This window comes from Danio rerio, chromosome 8 (genome assembly GCF_049306965.1).
Source record: "Danio rerio strain Tuebingen ecotype United States chromosome 8, GRCz12tu, whole genome shotgun sequence".
Classification (NCBI taxonomy): domain Eukaryota; kingdom Metazoa; phylum Chordata; class Actinopteri; order Cypriniformes; family Danionidae; genus Danio; species Danio rerio.
The window spans coordinates 6097501-6122394 of record NC_133183.1 but is presented as its reverse complement, the minus strand read 5'-3'; the positions used below and the strand labels follow the sequence as shown (position 1 = coordinate 6122394).

General features: G+C 40.8%; 1 protein-coding gene across 3 annotated transcripts in view; it reads left to right on the top strand.

The window, feature by feature from the left end:
• The window catches only part of septin5a (septin 5a), a 53292-nt gene that overhangs the window by 1137 nt on the left and 27261 nt on the right, over positions 1 to 24894 (top strand). The window contains exon 1 of one of the 3 annotated variants that reach the window (XM_073909167.1): positions 21782 to 22045. Coding sequence (XP_073765268.1) covers positions 21971 to 22045 — 75 coding nt within the window. The 5' untranslated portion in view covers positions 21782 to 21970. 3 annotated transcript variants of the gene reach the window in all.

Here is a 24894-nt window from a genome sequence, read left to right as displayed (position 1 = left end):
TGTTGTGGTAATCCAACTATTATATAGTAAAATAAACACAAATTACTTCATGAATTTTCTCTTTATCACTACAATAAGTAAATATATGGGAATTGAGGGGTAAAAATCAGCAACTTCACCACTCTTCACAGATTTTTACCTCAGTATTTTACAAACCTAGCGCTTCCACACAGGTTCAACAGCCTCATATAAGAATCACACGACACTCAGTTTCATTTGGCTTTGTTTATTTTGAATTTTGCATTATTTTTGGTGTGATAATGATCATAATGTTGCCTGACAACTGACACACTGTTTATTTATCATCTCATATGAAAGTGTGCTGGAAGACGTAGTAAATTTCCAATGGTAAATACTGCAGTGTTTCTAAACCTTACTGCAGTAAATTATAGTGTTGTGGTAATTCATCTAATTATATAGTAAAATAAACACAAATTATTATGAATGTTCTCTTTAATACTACAATAAGTAAATATATGGGAATTGATGGGCATTTTAGCCTTTATAATCTTTTTAAATGGATGTTTTGGTGTATTTAATATTTAAAGCAATCAGATGAATTACTGTAAATCATTTTACTGCATCATAGTCCACACTGGAACACTCGGTTTACATCAGTGAGGTAAAATCAGCAACTTCACCACACTGCACAGATTTTACCTCAGTATTTTACAAACCTGCTGCTTCCACACAGGTTCAACAGCATCATATAAGAATCACACGACACTCAGTTTCATTTGGCTTCATTTATTTTGTATTTTGTGTCATTTTTATGGTGTGATGATTTAGTACTGAAAAGTCATACTCAAGTAAAAGAACCATTACTTGCCAAAAAATGTGGTGCGAGTAGACTAAAAGTATCTGTTGTAAATATGACTCAAAGTATGAGTAAAAAGTAGCCTTTTTAAAAGTACTCAAGAGTAGAGAGTAGTGGGTATTACGCTGTGAAAGACTGATGCATTTACATGTAATATGTGCATGTGTGTGTAAACGAAACATTCTGTAGTGCATTTAGTAATTGTTTAAGGACGATTGGTGGTTTTATCATCATACAGTAAACACGCTTCATCTTCTTATCAGTGACATGCAGTCTAAACCATCTCTGGGTCATTGCATGTTAAGATTTTGGATCCCTTCTTGGACAATTTTAATGCTTTCAAATGGTTTGCTGCAATAATATAGTGGCCATGTGTTGAGGTTGTTCAGTGATGTGATTTACTTTCTATGTGTGATCTGACTGGACAGGAATCACTTAACTTTTCTACTATCCCCATAGACAAGAAAAAATAAAAGTTTGATTGCAAGTTGAAGGAAAGAGTGGAGCAAAAGTACTGATAAAGCACTAAAAATGTACTCAAGAGAAAGTAAAAGTACACATTTATAAAACTACTTAGTAAACTACTGTTCCTGCGAAAAACTACTCAATTACAGTAATTTGAGTGTTTGTAATTTGTTACTTTACTCCGCTAGTGATAATGCTGACACAGTGTCATCCCTTGTCGACTGACGCACTTTGTTTATTTATCCTATATGAAAAAAAAGTACTGTAGTATTTTACAGTAAGTGCACTGGAGGACGTACAGTACATTTTCAGTTGTAAATACTGTAGTGTTTTTCAATCTGACAACAGTAAATTACAATTATGTGGTGATTTGTTGTGCTAATTTTACTACACTTGTTATAGTAACTATTTTATATAACTATGTTATAGTATTATATAGTAAAATAAACAGGAATGTTTTCTTTACTGCTACAATGAGGAAATACACTCACTGGCCACTTTATTAGGTACACCTTACTAGTACCGGGTTGGAACCGGTTTAGCCTTCAGAACTGCCTTAATCCTTCATGGCAGAGATTCAACAAGGTGCTGGAAATGCTCCTCAGAGATTTTGCTCCATACTGACATGATAGCATCACACAGTTGCTGCAGATTTGTCGGCTGCACATCTATGATGCGAATCTCCCATTCCACCACATCCCAAAGGTGCTCTATTGGATTGACATCTGGTGATTGTGGAGTCCATTTGAGTACAGTGAACTCATTGTCATGTTCAAGAAACCAGTCTGAGATGATTCACGCTTTATGACATATCCTGCTGGAGGTAGCCACTGTGGTCATAAAGGGATGGACATGGTCAGCAACAATACTCGGGTTGGCTGTGGCATTGACATGATGCTTAATTGGTACTAATGGACCCAAAGTGTGCCAAGAAAATATCCCCACACCATTACACCACCACCACCAGCCTGAACCGTTGATGCAAGGCAGGATGGATCCATGCTTTGATGTTATGGATGCTAAATTCTGACTCTACCATCCCAATTATGCAACAGAAATTGACTTATCAGACCAGGCAACGTTTCTCCAATCCTCTATTGTCCAATTTTAGTGAGATAGCTAGAGGAGTAGCTTTAGTTGCCTGTACTTAGCTCACAGAAGTGGCACCCGTTGTGTTCTGCTGCTGCTGCCAATCTGGTTCAAGTTTAGACGTGTTGTGCGTTTAGAGATGCTCTTCAGCAGACCTCTGTTGTCACATTCAAAGACACTTAAATCACCTTTCTTTCCCATTCTGATGCTCGCTTTGAACGGCAGCAGATCATCTTCACCATGTCCACATGCCTAACTGCATTGAGTTGCTGCCATGTGATTGGCTGATTAGAAATTTGCGTTAAAAAGCAGTTGGACAGGTGTACCTAATTTAGTGGCCGATGAGTGTAAATTGGTATTGAGGTGCATTTGAACCCTTATAACCTTTAAATAGATGTTTTGGAGTACTTGATATTTCCGAGTGTTTGCTAAAAAAATCAAAATCATTACTGTAAATTATTTTACTACATTATAATCCATGCTGGAACACTCTGTTTACATTAGTCAGGTAAAAAAAAACGCAACTTCACCATACTGTGTATATTTTACCTCAGTTTAGGAATCACTTTCTAGACTGTTTCGCTTATTCATGTTTCTGTCTGCATCCCCTTAATGGTGTATAATTTTACGTTATGTTTTACCGTAAACAATGTCCTTTGTGACATCACAAATTAAAGGATAGACTTTATATTTTGTCCATGCGATATATATCATCATATTGCACAGCCCTAGTTTACTGTAGTACTTGTAAAGTGTATACTACAGTGTTTACAACGGCTTATCAATTCACTATAGCTACTACTGTAGTAATCATCAAAATTTCCTACAGTGTACTACAATTTACTCTATTTTACTCTAGTAAACCTTAAAGGCTTTAGGATGATTATGATAATGTGTTTTGTGTGTCATATGGTCTTGTTCTTGTTAGCATTTAGTTAATGTGAGAGAGGATGATGGTGCTGTTTCTCTCTGGAGGTGTTGTCATGGTTACAGGAGCTGGAGTGTGATGGAGAGCAGTGTTGAAGCCTCCAATCTGTGGATGATTATAGAGTTTGTGTTTATGGTATAGAGAAAAAAAGAGTGTTTCAGTCTCAAACACTCATATATCTATGTGTGTGTGTGTGTGTGTGTGTGTGTGTGTGTGTGTGTGTGTGTGTGTGTGTGTGTGTGTGTGTGTGTGTGTGTGTGTGTGTGTGTGTGTGTATGTGTGCACTTTAGTCTCACTCTTGAAAATGGGTGACATATTTGTGTTGACACATTTACTGTTGAACAAAGTCAGAAAGGATGTACTGAATGTCTTGTTGGTAAAAGACTGTACTGTTGCAGTCTTGACTTGAATATGATGCAGTTAGTATTAATGAAGGAAAGACTCAAATTAATATGGGATTTGGATGTTATTGTCAGTTCTGTGGATTTGTCATTAGTTGGGCCGGAGAGATTCGGCATTTTTGGCTATTGCGCAGAATTGTGTAAAATAATCTGTGGGTTTATGCAGAATAATTTTGGGAGTGTTATAACTAAAACTTCATTCATTCATTTTCTTGTTGGCTTAGTCCCTTTATTAATCCGCCACAGCGGAATGAACCGCCAACTTATCCAGCAAGTTTTTACACAGCGGATGCCCTTCCGGCAGCAACCCATCTCTAGGAAACACACACACACACACTCATACACTACAGACAATTTAGCCTACCCAATTCACCTGTACCATATGTCTTTGGACTGTGGGGGAAACCGGAGCACCTGAACGCAGGGAGAACATGCAAACTCCACACAGAAACGCCAACTGAGCCGAGGTTCGAACCAGCTACCTTCTTGCTCTGAGGCGACAGCTCTTCCTACTGCACCACTGCATCGCCCAACTAAAACTTTGTATATGAAATGAAATATATCACGTTTTTGTTTAATGTTTACAATGCAAATCCATCTACATTTACTTATTTGGTAAACAAAGCAAGTCTATAATATAAGAAATTTACTGAAAGACTGAAAATATTAGTGCACATGCTGTATTGTAAAAAAATTAAACAAACATTTTCATATTTGTAAATAATATTACTGTAATTGATTAAAAAACTGAATGAATATGCTGGATAAGTTGGCGGTTCATTCCGCTGTGGCGACCCTAGATTAATAAAGGGACTAAGCCGAAAAGAAAATGAATGAATGAATATTATATCACCATAACATATGATATCATATCATTCCTCCAAACTTAAGGTGTGAAAACAGATAATGTGTGATATAAAACATGTAGTCACAGAGCTGATCGTAATATTTTCATGGTTTACACAAAAACATGAAGCAAGCGTTTTCAACATTTTTTATTTTTAATAAAAAATTAAAAATAAAACCTTAAAAAATTTTAAGGTTGAGCAGCAAATCTATTTGAGCAGCAAATTATTGACCACTGAGGACTGGAGTAATGATACTAAAAATCCTGCTTTAAATAACAAGAATAAATTACATGACAGTACAAGAAAAAAAAAAAAAAGTAGCTTATTTAATTGGCGACACGGTGGCTCAATTAGCATTGTCGCCTCACAGCAAGAAGGTCGCTGGTTCGAGACCTGGCTGGGCCAGTTGACATTTCTGTGTGGAGTTTCGTGCTCCGGTTTCCCCCACAGTCCAAACACATGCACTATAGGTGAATTGAATAAACTAAATTGACTGTAGTGTATGTGAGTGAATGAGTGTGTATAGGTGTGTCCCAGTACTGGGTTGCAGCTGGAAGGGCATCCGCTTTGTAAAACATATGCTGGATAAGGTGGCGGTTTAATTCGCTGTGGCGACCCGTGATGAATAAAGAGACTAAGCCGAAAAGTAAATGGATGAATGAATTTATTTAATTATTTAACTTTAATTTCCCAGAGATGGGTTGCGGCTGGAAGGGCATCCACTGCGTAAAAACGTGCGTGATAAGTTGGCGGTTTATTCCACTGTGGCGATCCCAGATTAATAAAGGGACTAAGCCGACAAGAAAATGAATGAATGAATATTAAACAATATTAAAAAGTTATTTAATATGATAGCAGTATGTTGCAATATTGCATTTTTGTCTACTAATTTTTTACATTTTTCATCCTAAAAAAAATCAGCTTTAAATGTCAGGAATAAATTATGTTTTCAATTTTATTTAAATACAAAATTTTAATTTTAATTGCAATAATATAAATTTAGAAATGACCTTTTGAAACTCATAATTTCTGCAATGATACGTCTGCTAAAAATATAGTTTTTCTCTGGGTGCTCCAGCTTCCCTCACAGTCCAAACACATGCACTTTGGATGAATTGATGAACTAAATTGGTCATAGATGTACGAGTGTGTGAGTGTTTTCCAGTACTAGGATGCAGCTGGAAGGGCATCCGCAGTGTATAACATATGCTGGATAAGTTGGCGGTTCATTCCGCTGTGGTGACCCCAGTTAAATAAAGGGACTAATACGATGTAAAATTGATGGATAAATGAATTTTAACATTATTTGAATTAACCGCTTAATGTTAAGCACACAGTAGATTTATACTGCGGTAAATGTACAACTTTACTACATAAATTCTTCTCAAGGTTCGTGATTTCAGCTTCCAGCACTTGACCCATGGTAACACACATGCAGTTACTACAGAGCACATCTTCCCACACAAGTGCAACAGCAAACACCCCCACATTCTGTCAGTGTTTCTACATCCCTCTCGTTTTCTTCTCCTCTTGTCGTCTTCTAGTCTCTCTCGTCTTTTTCTTCTGCATTGAGGCTTAATAACTTAATGGCGTGGAAGGCTGGCTGCCATTTCAGTCGTATTTATCTGTGAAAAGGTCACTGCATTAAAATTAAACTGTGAGTGTGTGTGTGTATGTTTGTATAGAACGAGACGTCTGTGGTGTGTGTGTGCTGTCAGTGGGCTGTGCAGCTGCATGCAGTGTGACAGATGGCACAATTCAACTTCCTTTTGATCATCAAGTCAAGTGGTCTGCACAGCAAGACATTATGAAGGTATTTTTGGTGCAAAACTCCCAAGCAGCTGTAAAAAAAAAGTGTCATTTGTAGTTGTAAAAAATAGCCACACATGTGTATCAGTAAATTTGTACTCGCAGAGCAAATTTGCAAATGTGTATCAGTAAATTTGTACTCGCAGAGCAAATTTGCAAATGTGTAGGTATTTTTTGTCTCCAACAAACACAACGCAACATTTACACCTGCACAAATTCTTCAGTACAGGTGCACAAATCCCATCGGACGAATCACAAATGCAGAAACTCATCCGCTCATGTTCTTTGCTACTATTGTTGCAGTGAATATGGTGCAAAACACATTCACACACCTGCATCCAGAATTCACCATATTCACTGCAACAATAGTAGCAAAGAACATGAGCGGATGAGTTTCTGCATTTGTGATTCGTCCGATGGGATTTGTGCACCTGTACTGAAGAATTTGTGCAGGTGTAAATGTTGCGTTGTGTTTGTTGGAGACAAAAAATACCTACACATTTGCAAATTTGCTCTGCGAGTACAAATTTACTGATACGCATTTGCAAATTTGCTCTGCGAGTACAAATTTACTGATACACATGTGTGGCTATTTTTTACAACTACAAATGACACTTTTACAGCTGCTTGGGAGTTTTGCACCAAAAATACCTTCATAAGACATGTCCATCTCAAACAGAGTCTACTGTACGCACTCCAGTCCAATATGATGGCATGAAATCAGAATTTATTTTGGTAGCGAACATTGGTTTGTCTTGAGGTCTTAAACTGTTTGCTTTGGTAATCTTTAATTAAATCTGACCATTTGCTTCCACGCTAAGATGGTAGCCCTTCTCTGATTGGGTGGAATATGCCTAGCCACGCCCCTCCAACTGTTAGTTTGCTTCTAGGGAAAGATGAGAGGAGGAAGGTCAAGAATAAACCCCACCCCTACCCAGTATTCAGCTTCAGTTGGATATACAGCATCATGCTGAAATGTCTTCCCATGGAATTTCTGGAATATCATGGAATTTTTAAATGTCTAATCCAGATATTTAAAGTCAGGGAGATTTATTTATATTTAGTATGGAAATGGGGCAGCACGGTGGGGCAGTGAGTAGCACAATCACCTTACAGTCAGAAGGTCGCTGGTTCCAGCCCCGGCTGGACCAGTTGGCATTTCTGTGTGGAGTTTGCATGTTCTCCCAATGTTCATGTGGGTTTTCTTCCTGGTGCTCCGGTTTCCCCCACAAGACCAAAGACATGCAGTACAGGTGAATTGGGTAAGCTAAATTAGCTGTAGTGTATGTGTGTGAATTAGTGTATATGGATGTTTCCCAGTGATGGGTTGCAGCTGGAAGGGAATCCGCTGTGTAAAACATATGCTGGATAAGTTGGCGGTTCATTCCGCTGTGGTGACCCCTGATTAATTAAGGGACTAAGCTGAAAAGAAAATGAATGAATGAATAAATTATAGTATGGAATTTTCTGCCGTTGCATTTAGTTTAAAAAATCAGCCTATAGACTTGCAAGTAATGCCGAGTTCAGACTGCATGATTTTTAAAGTAGTCGTGTCACAAATGTTTTCACACTGCATGACTATCTGGGCTAGCGTTTTGCCGCTGCTTTGTTTACACTGCAAGATGGATCAGCGATAGGGGCTTTCACATTGCAGGACTTTACAATAGGAAGAATCGCCGACAACTGTGTCCAAACAATGTCTCACAGCCAAAAACACGTAGTATATCTTTTGTTATTAACTACATAACAAGAAAGAAGCCTTTAATGGGGTAGAAAATGTACATATTTGCTCACCTGGGTTTGAAGGGAATTAGCATTTTCTCCTCAACTTTTTTTTTAACTTTTCTGTATGAAGCGTCAAACTGACACAGGTGCTCCTGTCAAACCTCCACTAGTTTTTCCTCCATTTCATGGGTCCAAATAAACCGAAAATGAGCGCTTTTACCTTCCCCGTAAACCTCCCGCTGGCCTGCAGCAGGTACACACACACACACACACACACTAGTGATTGCTTCTCTCTCATTGGCTGTAGGCGATCGCCGATGTTGTTTTCAGGCAAAACTCATTTCACACGGCATGATTTGAATCGCAGACATCTTCAGATATTCAGCACACCAAATAACTCACAGGCAACAGCGACTCATCGGCGATTCTCTCAGATTGCGTCTATGATAGTTCATACTGTGTGATTGTCACTCACGTGAAAGAGCACCGATTTGCCTGTGATTTCAGGCATTTGTCAGCGATTTCTCAAAACCTGCTGGCGAGTCAAAATCAGGGCTAAAATCATGCAGTCTGAATTCAGCATAAAGCACACTCCTGTTGGTGTCGTCAATCTGGCAACCTTGTGTGGACTCCTCTTAGGAGGAGCCTTGTGAAAATGTTTACTGATCCTGGTGTGCAATGCCTAGTTCAACCACTAGGTGTCAAACTTACATACTGCACCTTTAAATCAGATTTATTTTCTACAGTAACTTAGCTATAGTAGATCTCTATACAGCAGAATATTTACCCGTTTGGTGACCATCCTGTCACATTTGTGTGTTAAGTTTATTTGTTCAGCGGTTAGCACTGTCGCCTCACAGCAAGAAGGGTGCTGGTTTGAGTCCCGGGTGAGTCAGTTGGCAATACTGTGTGGAGTTTGCATGTTCTCCCCGTGTTGGTGTGGGTTTCCTCCGGGTGCTCCGGTTACCCCCACAGTCCAAACACAAGCGCTATAGGTGAATTGATGAACTATATTGGCCGTAGTGTATTAGAATGAGAGTGTATGGCCGTAGTGTATTAGAATGAGAGTGTATGGGTGTTTTCTAGTGATGAGCTGCAGCTGGAAGGTGATCTGCTTCATAAACCATATGCTGGATATGTTGGCGGTTCATTCCGCTGTTGAGATCCCTGATTAATAAAGACACTAAGCCAAGAAGAAAATGAACAAATTAATTTGTATATATACATACTTGTGTTTCAGGGATGGCGCGTCCATAGAGGCGACCTAGGCAGCCGCCTTGGGCAGCAGGATAGTGAGCGAACCCCCTGGTCGTCACTTTAATCCGCTACACCCACCCCCTCCATCATAATCCTCACTTTCTTTTTCACTTTCTGGTTGAGGGCCCGTGATTGTCGTTTGCCTAACGTGCAAAGAAATTTGGATAAGACCAAGGACGCGCTTTTAGGAAGGAAAAGTTTCATGAAACAATTAATGTCGCATCACCAGGCTATCCTGCATTTCCTCCATAGTTTCTTGCAATTTCAGGTGTTTCATTTTTAATCTTTAGTCTTTACCTGCAGTTCATCAGTTCACTCTCGTTCAGCATATTTTCATTCAGGATGTTTTAATGGAATGTTACCTCATGGTAACAGAAAGAAAAACATCTGCATTTCGGGACTCGGGTGATCCTTTAAGGTAATCAAAAATCGCTGCTTACATGGTCGACTCTTAATCAGTATTATCTTAATCATAATAGCGGAGTATTGGTGTCCATGTAAATGTACTGTAGTGAAAGTGACAGATGAAGTCGCGAGATGTCAAAGACAGCCCTATTCTCTGCCTTTAAGCTGCTCCCATAATGATTCTTTAAGTTTTACGTGTTTCCCCCCCCTACACTTTTGTAAAGCGTTTGCTTCATGCTGCTGTGTCAGAATCCTTGCTCGTAAAATACAGTCATACTTTAGAACACTTAGTTTAAGTAAATTTAATAAACGCAATCGTGCGTGTTGATGAATCTGAAGGGATCCCTCGCTCACCGGGTGCGCTGTACTGCGCGCATTGTGTGTGTGTGTGTGTGTGTGTGTGTGTGTGTGTGTTAAGTACACTGAGAATCCAGCATGAAAATCATGTTGGTTTGTTATTGGCATTGATTGTTTTAAAATTCAAATGGCGTTTACATGCCTGTGTTTTTATTTCTGTAATAAATATGGCGTTTTGTGATTAATTATGTTAATTACATTTCGTAATTAATCATGAATAATTACAAAAAAAAGTGTGATTAATTACACACATTTTTAAATCATTTGACAGCCTTAATATATACATGTATATAGCCCAAGCCATGGATAGTTGCTGCTACTGTCCAACGGAGATCGCATTTTGGTCACAAAGAGATGCATACTTCGAGAGCCTTCATGACTGAATGAATCAAAAACGCTTTTTTCCAACAAGGCAACCTGGAGTGCTGAAATATAATTGGCTAAACTGGTATTGGGGGGGTTAAATGACCAAAACAATTACAGACATTCCGGCACGTAACGCACATTTACAAAGCAGAATATTAGAATAACTGCTTCCCCAAGTTAATTTCGCATGATAGGTGCCCTTTATTTACACCATTAGCCCTCTCAAAGCAGGCGTTGCAGATTTGCAACAGTTAAAAATTAACTACCTTATTACTCCAGATACATATTTTATGAGGTTTTTTTTACTCAGAAGTAACACTGCAGGACTTGTTTGTGCATTAGCAACAAACAGTTGCTAATCTGTTAGCAACAGCCACAGCCATATCACCCTGCAGCCCAAGACCGGTTACTCACTAAAGCTAAGCAGGGCTGAGCCTGGTTAGTACCTGGATGGGAGACCACTAGGGAACACTAGGTTGCTGTTGGAAGTGGTGTTAGTGAGGCCAGCAGGGGGCGCTCAACCTGAGGTCTAAGTGAGTCCTAATGCCCCAGTAAAAGTGAAGGGGACACTACACTGTCAGTGGGCGCCGTCTTTCGGATGAGACGTTAAACCGAGGTCCTGACTCTCTGTGGTCATTAAAAATCCCATGGCACTTCTCGTGAAAGAGCAGCAGGGCCGGAGTGGGACTCCTTTTCAGCCCTGGAGTTTCAAGCCTCAGACCGGCCCACCTCAGTTCACGACTGACTATAATAAAATAAGGTCATTTCCAAATCAGTTTCTAATGACACTATCACGTCTTTTTTTGAGAAAACAGCTGCTTTAGAACTTCAAATGTTCAACAACCCTAACAGTATTATATGTCTTAACAATAAAAATGAAAACAATTAGTTACTCTAACGAGGATCGAACCCGGGTCCGCGGCGTCTTAATCTAACGCGCTAACCGCTGGACCACAGTAACTGTGTTTAGAAAGGAGACAAAACTGAGTTTTATAATCATTAAAATAGATGAAAAGAGAAGAGTTGCGGTAAAATAATGAATAAAAAGGCTGTGGTCAAGTAAATAAATAAATTTAAAAAGTGTGACTGCAGAGAGCAACAGATTCTGCAGCTAGGGACACCGGTCCTCGCGGCCAAAAAACGGACCGGCCCACCGGGAATTCTCCCGGTCCTCCCGATTAGCCAATCCGGGCCTGAAGAGCAGGGGTGTAACCCCGGTGTCCTGGCCAAAGTCCCTCTATCGGCCCTTACGATCATGGCCTCCCAATCATCCCCTTCCACCGAATTCGCTCTATCACTGTCTCTCCACTCCACCAATAGCTGGTGTGTGGTGAGCGCACTGGCGCCGTTGTCCTGTGGCTGCCGTCGCATCATCCAAGTGGATGCTGCACACTGGTGGTAGTGTGGAGAGACCCCCCCCTCATGATTGTGAAGCGCTTTGGGTGTATGGCCATACACAATAAATGCGCTATATAAATACACATTACATTACATTACATTACATTTCCCCACTTGCTCACCAGAAGACACAAAAGACAGAAACTGTTTCTTGGAGTACCACATGACAAAGTGAATTGGAAACATGGCCTACTCAATGAGGATTTGAGATATTGGATTTGGATCCCATATTGTTTTTGTTGTTGTTCTGCCACTGAAAAGCAATTTGTTACATTGTTTGAAAAGTTTTATATAACAAGTTATTGTTCATATCATATTCAGTCGTCAGTGTCTAACTACCACACTGGGCCAATGTTGCAAATCTGCAACATCCCAGAACGCCTTGCATGTGAAGGTCTCTCTAAAAAAAAAAGTCAGGATTCTATTGTACTACCCCATATGATAATGTTCCCCAAATATCAGATTTTCCCTGTTTCTAAAACTTAATTTGAGCCTGAGAGGGTTAAGAGACATTTCAAATTTGCACATATGCATTGCACTACATTGCACTGATTCATTTATTTGAACTGTACACACCCACTGCACATGGATATCTGTAATTATATACACACCCACTTCACATTTACATTTGAAATTAGGTTTATCTATCTGCACACTTCTGATTATTAATAGCAACCTGTACATATATTTATTTATTGTCAATTTGTTCATAGCAATTACAACCTGTATATAATGTTATAGTAGTATAATAGTACATCCATCTGTAAATATCACCATAGATTTTTCTATAACTCATTCATTCATTTTCTTGTCGGCTTAGTCCCTTTATTAATCCGGGGTCGCCACAGCGGAATGAACCGCCAACTTATCCAGCAAGTTTTTACGTAGCGGATGCCCTTCCAGCCACAACCCATCTCTGGGAAACATCCACACACACATTCACACACACTCAAACACTACGGACAATTTAGCCTACCTAATTCACCTGTACTGCATGTCTTTGGACTGTGGGGGAAACCAGAGCACCCAGAGGAAACCCACGCGAAGGCAGGCAGAACATGCAAACTTCACACAGAAACGCCAACTGAGCTGAGGTTCGACCCAGCGACCTATAAAGCTTTAAATAATCTAGCTCCTGTTTATCTAACCTACCTCCTGTCTCACTACAATCCAACTTGCTCTTTAAGATCTCAAAACTTAGGGCTTCTGGTAGTACCTAGAACAGCAAAGTCAAGTAAAGGAGGTCGAGCCTTCTCATTTATGGCTCCAAAACTCTAGAATAGCCTTCCTGATAATGTCCAAGGCTCAGACACACTCTCACAGAACAAAACTAGATTAAAGACCTACACTCAGTGCATCACTTAGCGGTATGAAACATGAATGTGCTCCACGCAGGTTTTTGCATATCGTTTATATAAACTACAAACGGCAGCTACGCTATTTATTCTCTGTATTCTCTATTTCCACCTGGAGATACTCATCCCGAGGCCCTCAGAGACTATGCAGGGCAACTGATGCGATCCAAGATGTCCATAATCCTGGACCAGGCCGTATCCTTATGTCATCACGGGTCTGATGAGCGGACAGAGCGAGCTGTAGCGCATGTCTACGGCATATATGTTTGTATTTGCAGCTATTTCGATAAAGATGACATAAAGCCAGCGACCCAGCGACCTATAAAGCTTTAAATAATCTAGCTCCTGTTTATCTAACCAAATTCCTGTCTCACTACAATCCAACTCGCTGTGAGGCGACAGCACTACCTACTGCGCCACTGCCTTGCCCTTTTCTATAAATGCACTTTATAATTTATACCTGTATCCTGCACTTGCTGCTGTTGCACTGCTGGTTAGACCTAAACTGCATTTCGTTACTTGTACATGTGTAATGACAATAAAGTTAATTCTAATCTAAAAAAAACTTAAAATAGGAAAAAAAGTGTTTACAGTAAAGCTGAAGTATAGATGCACTGAACCATTTAAACACAGGTCTGCAGTATTACTAACAACCAGTGAAGCAGTAAAGCTGGCATGCTGTGAAAGCGAGAGGAAAACATTCGTCCTCTGGGAACGACGCTCCATCTGTGCTATCAGATCTGTTTGCGTTTGACCCAGTGCAGCTGCCGTAGAGCCCTGAGAGGATGTTCAGTGAGAGCTCGTGACAGAAGAAACACTGATAAGAGTGTCACATTCATCCACCGCACGCATCTCCACCCTCTTCATCATCATGACATCATCATCAGGAGGCTGATCAAAGCCACAGCTGCTCGGGTCACGTTAGTGGATGACATCACTGTTGAATATCAGCAGACAGAGCATCACAGTCTGAGATCAGTGGGACGCCTCTGTTAAATGTCAGAATAGGATTAGAAAACGTTCATGTGCTCAAGACTCATAAATATTTTGAAGAGCTTTTCAAGTTCTCTTTCAGTAAAGGGGATTGACTTTGGCATTTTGTTTCCCAAATGCACCATTTAGATGCCATTTATCAAACTCAAGCTAATGAACTGATTCTTTCACTATATTAGACTTGTCACGATACTGAATTTTGGTACTGAATTAAAAAAAAAGGCAATTTCCCACTTGCATTTAAGCGCTGTTGAACGCATCACCCCTGATTTGCCATAGTATTTCACTAGTGCTCAACAGAAATGACTGTGATTGGCCGTAAAGGTCATCAGTTCACGACACTTCACCGCTGTTTATGAGTGCGAACACAGACGGGTAATCGATTGATCTTCGCAGCTTCAATATGCTCCAGTGTCTGTGTATCTGTGTTTGCACTTCGTGAAGAGCGGTGAACTGATGACCATCATCGCCAATCACTGCCATTTCTGTTGAACACTGTTAAATACTATGGCAAATCAGCAGTGTTTAAAAACGTGCTCAGCAGCGCTTTGATGTTAGCAGGAATTGGAGGTTTGTAAAAACATCAGTACCGGGACAACACTATCACAAACAACACGAGGGCGTGCTACAGAGGAATGCTTCCTGAATCATGCAAGCCAGTGGCGACAGCGACGAGGAAAAAACTTCACCAATTGATGAAAGTAAAGGATAAAAAACCTCGAGAGAAACCAGGCTCAGTTGGATACAACCATTTCTCTTATGGCCAAACGTCTTGTGCAGAGCTGCAGTCAAGGCGCCGGAGGCTGGAGAACGCTGGACGTCAGCGAAGACTTGTCTGTCTTTGGAGAGTCACATGAATCAGTCTCATGCTCTCCACTCCTCTATGTCCACCACAGCAGCTGCTCAGGATACGGCCTGGTCCAGGATTATGGAAATCTTGGATCGCATCAGTTGCCTTGCATAGTCTCTGAGGGCCTCGGGATGAGTATCTCCAGGTGGAAATAGAGAATACAGAGAATAATTAGCGTAACTGCGGTTTGTAGTTTATATAAACAATATGCAAAAACCTGCGTGGAGCACATTCATGTTTCATACCGCTAAGTGATGCACTGAGTGTAGGTCTTTAATCTAGTTTTGTTCTGCGAGAGTGTGTCTGAGCCTCGGACATTATCAGGAAGGCTATTCTAGAGTTTTGGAGCCATAAATGAGAAGGCTCGACCTCCTTTACTTGACTTTGCTGTTCTAGGTACTACCAGAAGCCCTGAGTTTTGAGATCTTAAAGAGCGAGCTGGATTGTAGCGAGACAGGAGAATGGTTAGATAAACAGGAGCTAGATTATTTAAAGCTTTATATGTAAGAAGCAATATTTTAAAATCAATACGAAACTTAACAGGCGGCCAGTGTAAGGAGGATAAAATTGGGGTGATATGATCATATTTTCTAGACCTGGTAAGAACTCTGGCAGCTGCATTTTGTACTAGCTGAAGATTAATAGATGATGCTGGGCAGCCAGCAAACAGAGCATTACAGTAATCCAGCCTAGAAGTCATAAAAGCATGGACTAGCTTTTCTGCATCTGAGATGGATAGCATACTTAGTAACTTAGCAATATTTCTCAGATGAAAGAGGGCAATTTTTGTGACATGGGAGATACGGATTATGCGGGCAAGTCATGCTGTAACCGCCAGCGATACAAGTGTATAAATGATTAAGACTGTTTAAATTGTTTTATGACGAGCTTGGTTAGCCTTCCTTTGATTGGACGGTCCTCGCGGTAGTGCCGCAATAAGGGACTGTCCTGGGAAAATTAGGACATCTGATCACCCTTATGGGCGACTAAATCAGGGCTATTCAATATTCTGATTGAGAATAGAGTAGACATCCTGCGGCGCGATACACGTGAATGACGTGGTGCGAATGACATGAATTGCGCGAATGGTACGATACGTGTGAATGGTGCAGCGCGAATTGAGCGTTTTGTGCGTTTGACGCGCCTACCTTGTGTTTTGCACAAATCGATTGAGTTTAAAAATCTGAACTTAAGTGGACATTCGTACCGCTTTAACCAATCAGGCGCTTACTCTTTTGGGGGCGTGATTGTGACGTAGCACATGTTGTTGGTGTCCCGGAGAAAAATCCTCCTGCTGACACCGACAACAGTTCATCAAACTGGGCTCGGCTCAGTCATAAGCACTGCTAAAAGCCTCCATCATCAGGTTAAGTTTCTAGTTTATGAGCTCACAGAGCTGGATATACCTCTGAAAGGACCTAGTGGACTCAGACACAGCCTTAAACGTATAGACGCTGTTTTTTAGCCTTCATAAAGCACATAAACACAGTTATTTTCTTAACAAAATTCATGTTAGCCATTTAGCAATGAAGCTACATACACCAGGCAGACAGAAGGCCTGTTCTGAAGTGAATTTGTTGCGCGAATGAAGCAGATTTGTCGCGCAAATGAAGCAGATTTGATGCGCAAATGAAGCGGATTTGACACGCAAAAGATGCATGTTTGACTCGCGAATGAAGCAGATTTGATACGTGAATAGAGTGGATTTGACAGGGGAATGAAGCGGATTTGACGCGCGAATGAAGCGGATTTGACGCGCGAATGAAGCGGATTTGACGCGCGAATGAAGCGGATTTGACGCGCGAATGAAGCGGATTTGACGCGCGAATGAAGCGGATTTGACGCGCGAATGAATCGGATTTAACGCGCAAATTAAGTGGATTTGACGCGCAAATGAAGCGGATTTGACGCGCAAATAAAGCGGATTTGACACGCAAATGAAACGGATTTGACGCGCGAATGGAGCGGATTTGACGCGCAAATGAAGCGGATTTGACGCGCAAATGAAGCGGATTTGACACGCAAATGAAACGGATTTGACGCGAATGGAGCGGATTTGACGCGCAAATGAAGCGGATTTGACGCGCAAATGAAGCGGATTTGACGCGCAAATGAAGCGGATTTGACACGCAAATGAAACGGATTTGACGCGAATGGAGCGGATTTGACACGCAAATGAAGCTGATTTGACATGCAAATGAAACGGATTTGACGCGCGAATGGAGTGGATTTGACACGCAAATGAAGCGGATTTGACACGCAAATGAAGCGGATTTGACACGCGAATGAAGCGGATTTGACACGCAAATGAAACGGATTTGACGCGCAAATGAAGCGGATTTGACACGCAAATGAAACGGATTTGACGCGCAAATGAAGCGGATTTGACGCGCAAATGAAGCGGATTTGACGCGCAAATGAAGCGGATTTGACGCGCAAATGAAGCGGATTTGACACGCAAATGAAACGGATTTGACGCGAATGGAGCGGATTTGACACGCAAATGAAGCTGATTTGACATGCAAATGAAACGGATTTGACGCGCGAATGGAGTGGATTTGACACGCAAATGAAGCGGATTTGACACGCAAATGAAGCGGATTTGACACGCGAATGAAGCGGATTTGACACGCAAATGTAAAGGATTTGACGCGCGAATGGAGCGGATTTGACGCGCGAATGAAGCTGATTTGACGCGCGAATGGAGCGGATTTGACATGTGAATGAAGTGGATTTGACGCGCGAATGGAGCAGGGTTTGACGCGCAAATGAAACCAGTAAACTCAAATGTTCGCGCGGCTGTTACGCTTGAATAGCACGAATTATCCGCGTGTTGCGCATCCGGTTTAAACACAGCATAACGCAAAGAGGTGTTTCCCGCGTCATATCACAAATTTATTCTTCAGCCAATCAAGGGCCCCCTTTTTCCATGGGCCCTGGGGCTTCAGCCCCACCTAGCCCTTACATTAATCCGGCCCTGGTGACCGCCGCTATATAGTATCTGGTTTATTGAATAGTTTTGTGTGGTCATCAGTGCAATCATCAGTGAAGGTTGCCTTATCAAGCAACAATTATAAGAAAAAAACTGTTATCATTCATTCTTTCCTTTTCCTTTGGCTTAGTCCCTGATTTATCATGTATCACCACAGCCGAATGAACCACCAACTACTCTGCAATATGTTTTATGCAACAGATGCTCCTCCAGCCAAAAGCCAGTACTGGGAAACACCCATACTCTCATTCAAACACGCACTCATACAATACAGCCAATTTAGCACATCCAATTCACCTATACTGCATGTTTTCTGGACTGTGGGGAATGTGTGATGTGTGTTTGATGCCCTGATAGTGTTATAGTTGCTCAAATGCATATTATAAACTGCAGACGTTGGGTCTGGTGTGGGTGCTCCAGGTGGCACTCAGGGATGGCAGCTGGACAGTGAGAGGGTGTTGTTCTCTGTTGGGAAGCGAATCGGGGCTATTGTGTCACTCAAAGACATCTGTTCTGCTCTATTGAAAAGACCCCCACCGGACCCTCCACCCCCAGCAGCACATCTATATGCAGCACCAGACCCCCAGCAGCCCATAATGGAGCCAATCAGGATTATTATGAAGATGTTTAGACATTACTATTACTATCGCTCACCGTAGGGTCAGTGATGTGAACGTCCTCCCACGTATTTAGTTTTAACACTTGCAGATCTACATTGGCAGGAATTCCAGGCATTCAGAAAGACTCTTCACACATTTATTCGCAGAATCCTCCCACGAAGCATTATTAATATGAACACATGTTTGCAATATTACAGTTTAGATGGGGATTTGATCATCCATTTGATATTTAGTTCATTTAAGCTTACTATCATTAATTATAGTGGTTAATTACAGTATTTCAATGTCATTTGAGTCCATCCTGATGTAGTTGTGCAGTGTTTGGTAAAAAAAAAAAAAAGATTATATTACAATCTTAAGCCTATCTAAGTCTTTTAAAAACAAAATGCAACGTAACTTTTTCTTACCCAACACTGTAAATGGGTAATATGAACAATTAAATGTGATATCTGGCACCAGGATGATATCATTGGATTGTGAATGAATGTGCAAAGTGTAAATGATATTACCATCCTAGTCCACAGTGAAATGAAACACTTTTAACACCTCTTTAAAATCTTTAGTGTTTTTCTGAACACTGACACCCCCTGGTGGTGCAGATTTTAATAATAGTCATCAGTGATGTTGATTGTTTTTTATAATGCATGTTCATATATTAAAATATGTCTTGTATGGTCACGGATAGGGTAATTTTTTAATAACTGGATATATAAGAATCTTATCTATTTGTAGAGGGTTACATATATATATTTAAAAATTATTTTTATTCATGTGATACATAAATATTTAAGTCTTCAGTGGATACTTAAAATATTATATTATCTCATTATACTTCTTACTCTTATTTTATTATTGTAAGTAAAACAGCTGCGAATAGAAATGTAATGGTGCTGTGGATGGCTTCATTATCAGTGCATCATTGCAAAGGCTCTTCCAATTTCTTTTTACAACCCCAAATCAGAAAAACAATGGTCAGTATGAAAACACAAATAAAAAAAAGAAAGTAGAGATTTCTAAATTTACTTTGACCTGTATTTCATTTCAGACAAGACAATACAACAGACATTATTAAATGTGTTCCTCATCATTTTTATTTTATTTTTTTCAAAATAAACACATATCCTAATTTTGGTTCTTGCAACAAAAAAGTTGGAATCTTAAAGCATTTATCTCTTTGTAATGTTGCCATTCATTTTCACTACACTTAAAAGATGTTTAGGGACTGAAGACTCCAATTGATGAAGTGTTTCAGGTGTAACTTTCTCCCATTCCTCCTGCAAATAAGTCTTAATGTGGGCAACAGGTCAGGACTGCAGGCAGGCCAGTCAAGTACCTGCATCTGTCTGACTGTCTGTCTGTTTATCCTTCTATAGTTGTCATTATCGTTTAGTATCATTTGTTCTATGTATCTATTGTTATTACCATCCATCCATCTATTTTTTGTTTTATCACTCTATTAATTTTTCTAATGTTATATGTATTTTGTTGTCATTCCATCCATCCATCCATCCAGCCATCCATCTGTCCATCCAGCCTTCCATTCACCCATATATCCATCCATCCACAGACCCATCCACTCACCCATCAGGCCATCGATCCATCCATTGTTCGTTTTATCACTCTATTAATCTTTCTTATATCTATGTTTTGTTGTCATTCCATCCACTCAACCATCCATTCATCCATCCATCCGTCCACGCACACACCCATCCATCCACTCAACCGTATGTCCGTCCATCCATCCATCCATCCATCCATCCATCTATTGTTCATTTTATCACTCTATCATTCTTTCTATTGTTACATTTATTTTTTTGTTGTCATTCCATCCATTCCCCCATCCATCCATCCACCCATCCATCTATCCATCCATCCATCAACCCATCCATCCATCCACCCATCCACTCACCCATCCATCCATCCACCCATCCATCTATCCATCCATCCATCTATTGTTCGTTTTATTAGTCTATCAAGCTTTCTATTGCTTATGTATTTTTTGTTGTCATTCCATCCACCCATCCAACCACCCATCAATCCATCCATCTATCGACCCATCCGTCCACCCACCCATCCACCCACCCACACAACCATCTACTCACCCATGCATCCGTTCACCCATCCATCTATCTATTCGTTTATCCACTCCCCCATTCATCCACCCATCCACCATTCATCCACTCATCCATCCATCCATCCCTCCGCACACCAACTCATCCATCCCTCCACCCACCCATCCATCCATCCACCCATCTACCCACCCATCCATCCATACACCCATCCATCTATCCATCCATCCACCCACTCGCCCATATATCCACCCATCCACCATCCATCCACCCATCCATCCATCCCCCCACCCACCAACCCATCAATCAATCCATCCATCCCTCCGCCCACCTACTCATCCATTCATCCATCCACCCATCCATCATTTGTTGGATTAATCTTTTTAATCTCTATCATTAATCTTTTTATTGTTCTATGAATTTTTGTTGTCATTTCATCCATCCATCCACTCATCTATCTATCCATCCATCCATCCATCCATCCATCCATCCATCCACCCACACAACCATCCATCCATCCATCCTAGTGCTGTTTTTGTGCCAGTCTGATGATTCACAGAAGTTTATTCGTAAAGGGGCAGATCATCAAATAATTATTTTTATTGACAATCCTGACTTTTATCTTCCCTTCTGAGTTCTGAATGTATCATTCACACTTGTGACTTTGTTTCCTCTGAATGTAAATATTGCAGTTTTAACACTCTCTCTGTGAATATATATGTGTGACCGTCGGTCTGCTGTGCTGCAGTCTGTAGCAAGGCTGCCAGTCTGGTAAGGTCTTTTGGGAAGGGTGTGGCTGCCGTCTTACTAAATGTGTCTCGCTCTCTCTCTCTCTCTCTCTCTCTCACACACACACACACACACACACACACACACACACAAATACACACTCATACACACACACCTCACCGCCGTCTGTGGAAAAAAGTGGGGGAGGAATGAATGACTAAATGAATGAGTGTTTTCACCCCCCCCCCCCACCTTCCTGTAGAAAATTGCTTCCATGCGTTTTCCCTCTTTCATTTCTCTCGCTCTCTATACCTTCTTTTGTCAGTGTTTGTTTCAGTCATGTGTGTATTCTGTCTGTGTCTGCCTGTCTGAACACGGCGCTGTGATGTGCCGAGGGCGAGAGACAGATACACACCAGTAAAAACAGAGCAGAAAGAGAGTTTTTAGGGGCGCGGAGTGATAAACTGAGGGTCACGCGGGTTTAGAGACGCTTCAGCATGGACACCATGATGCTGCAGGAGAAACTGGTGGAGAAACTTCTGTGCCCTCGAACCAGAACCACCCGACAGAAGGTTCAGTCTTTATATGTTTCTATACATATGCAAACAATATAAGTCACATGCTTGAAAGTGTGATTGCTTTTGCTTGTGTTAGTGGTGTTTGTTCATGCTTGGAGATTTGAGCGCACTTGTAAGTTTGATGCTGGTTACTGGTCACATGATACACAGGTAAACAAATTATATTCGTTAGTTTAATTTTATGTTTGAATTTTATTTGATTGCTTTATAAATGTCTGTTTATTTTTAGTTTATGTATGTATTTTATGTGGTATATTTAATATAAATATTTAAAATAAAACATGCAGCTCAATACTAAACAAACAACCTAAAAGTTTATATTCATTTCATCGATTTTTGTTTTTTAATTTATCAGTGAATTTTATTTCATTACTTAAAGAATTTGTGTGTTTTATTAGTGTGTATAGTTATATATATATATATATATATATATATATATATATATATATATTTGATTTTATGATTTTATATTCGTTCATTTTCTTTTTAGCTTAGTCCCTATATAAATCAGAGATTGCCACAGCAGAATGAACTACCAACTTATCCAGCATATGTTTTACACAGCGGATGCCCTTTCAGCCGCAACCCATCACTGGGAAACACCCATACACACACATTTACATGCACACATTATTGATTTAGCCTTCCCAATACACCTATAGCACTTGTCTTTAGACTTGTGGGGGAAACCGGAGCACCCGGGAAACCCACGCGAACACGGGGAGAACATGCAAACTCCACAAAGAAATGCCAACTGACCCAGCCGGGGCTCAAACCAGCAACCTTCTGGCTGTGAGGCGATTGTGCTACCCACTGCTTCATTATTTAATTTTAGATATATTTGATGCTGCTTTTATAAATGTTTTTACTTTTTATAAATTGAAGTTTTTTTTATGCAGTGTAGTGTCTTGCATCAACACATTTAAGTTAATTATTAAATTATTTCGCATGCATAGAAACTACAAAACTGCTGCTGATTAGAGGGTTTTTGGGAATGCTATTCATTTTTTATATTTAAATGAAATTGATGGCTGAAGCAGTAGCGCAGTAGGTAGTGCTGTCTCCTCACAGCAAGAAGGTCGCTGATTCAAACCTCGGCTCAGTTGGCGTTTCTGTGTGGAGTTTGCATGTAAACACCTGCGTTCACATGGGTTTTCTCCGGGTGCTCCGGTTTCCCCCACAGGCCAAAGTCAAGCGGTACAGGTGAATTGGGTGAGCTAAATTATTCATAGTGTGTATGTGTGTAAGCTGCGTAAAATTGTGCTGGATAAGTTGGCGGTTCATTCCGCTGTGGCAACCTCGGATTAATAGGGACTAAGCCGACAAGAAAATTAATGAATGAATGAAACTGATCATTGTATTTTATTTGCTCACTGAATTCATGTGTTTGTATTTAGTTTATAAATGTATTTAATTTATCATAGAATTTTATTTGATAGGTGGCATGGTGGCTCAGTGGTTAGCACTGTCGCCTCAGAGCTGGTTCGAGTCCCGGCTGGGTCAGTTGGCATTTCTGTGTGGAGTTTGCATATTCTCCCTGTGTTGGCGTAGGTTTCCTCCGGGTGCTCCGGTTTCCCCCATTGTCCAAACACTTGCGCTATTGGGGAAATTAATAAACTAAATTAGCCTTAGTGTATGAGTGTAAATGAGAGTGTATGGGTGTTTCCCAATGATGGGTTGTAACTGGAAGGGCATCCGCTGTGTAAAACATATGCTGAAAAAGTTCCCCCACAGTCCAAACACATGCACTATTGGTGAATTGGGTAAACTAAAATGGCCGTATTGTATGAGTGTTTATGAGTAAGAGTGTATGGGTGTTTCCCTGTGATTGGTTGCAGCTGGAAGGGCATCCGCTGTTTAAAACATATGCTGGAATAGTTGGGGGTTCATTCTGCTGTGGCGACACCCTGATGAATAAAGGGATTAAGCTAAAGGTTAGCTCTCTGCAACTCACACATGGTCGCCCACTGAAGCTAAGCAGGGCTGTGCCAGATCAGTACCTGTATGGGAGACTACATGGGAAAGCTAGGTATGCTGTCGGAAGTGGTTAGTGAGACCAGCAGGGGGCGCCCAACCTGCGTTCTGTGTGAATCCTAATGTCCCTGTATAGAGACGGGGACTCTATACTGCTCAGTGAGTGCCGTCTTTTAGATGAGATGTTAAACCGAGGTCCGACTCTCTGTGGTTGTGAAAAATCCCAGGATGTTCTTCGAAAAAGAGTAGGGGTTTAACCCCGGCATCCTGGCCAAATTTGCCCCCTGGTCTCCCAACCATCCCCATATCATAATTGGCTTCATCACTCGGTCTCCTCTCCACCATCAGCATATGAATTATTATTAATATTGTTGTTATTATTTTTATTAACAATGAGTGAATGAATTTTATTTTATAATTTTGATAAATGCATAAGTGTTTGAGTTTTTATATGGATTTAATTTGACATGTTTAATATTTATTTTAAGTGATGTCGCCTCACAGCAAGAAGGTTGCTGGTTTGAGTCTCGGCAGGGCAAATCTGTGTGGAGTTTGCATGTTGGCGTGGGTTTCCTCTGGGTGCTCCGGTTTACCCTACAAGTGAATTGGGCAAGCCAAATTGTCCATAATAATAATAATAATAATAATTCGTTACATTTATATAGCGCTTTTCTGGGCACTCAAAGCGCTTTACACAATGGGGGGGAATCTCCTCATCCACCACCAGTGTGCAGCATCCACCTGGATGACGCGACGGCAGCCATTTTGCGCCAGACCGCACACCACACACCACACACCAGCTGATTGGTGGAGAGGAGACAGAGTGATGATATGCCAATCATGATATGGGGAGGGATAGGAGGCCATGA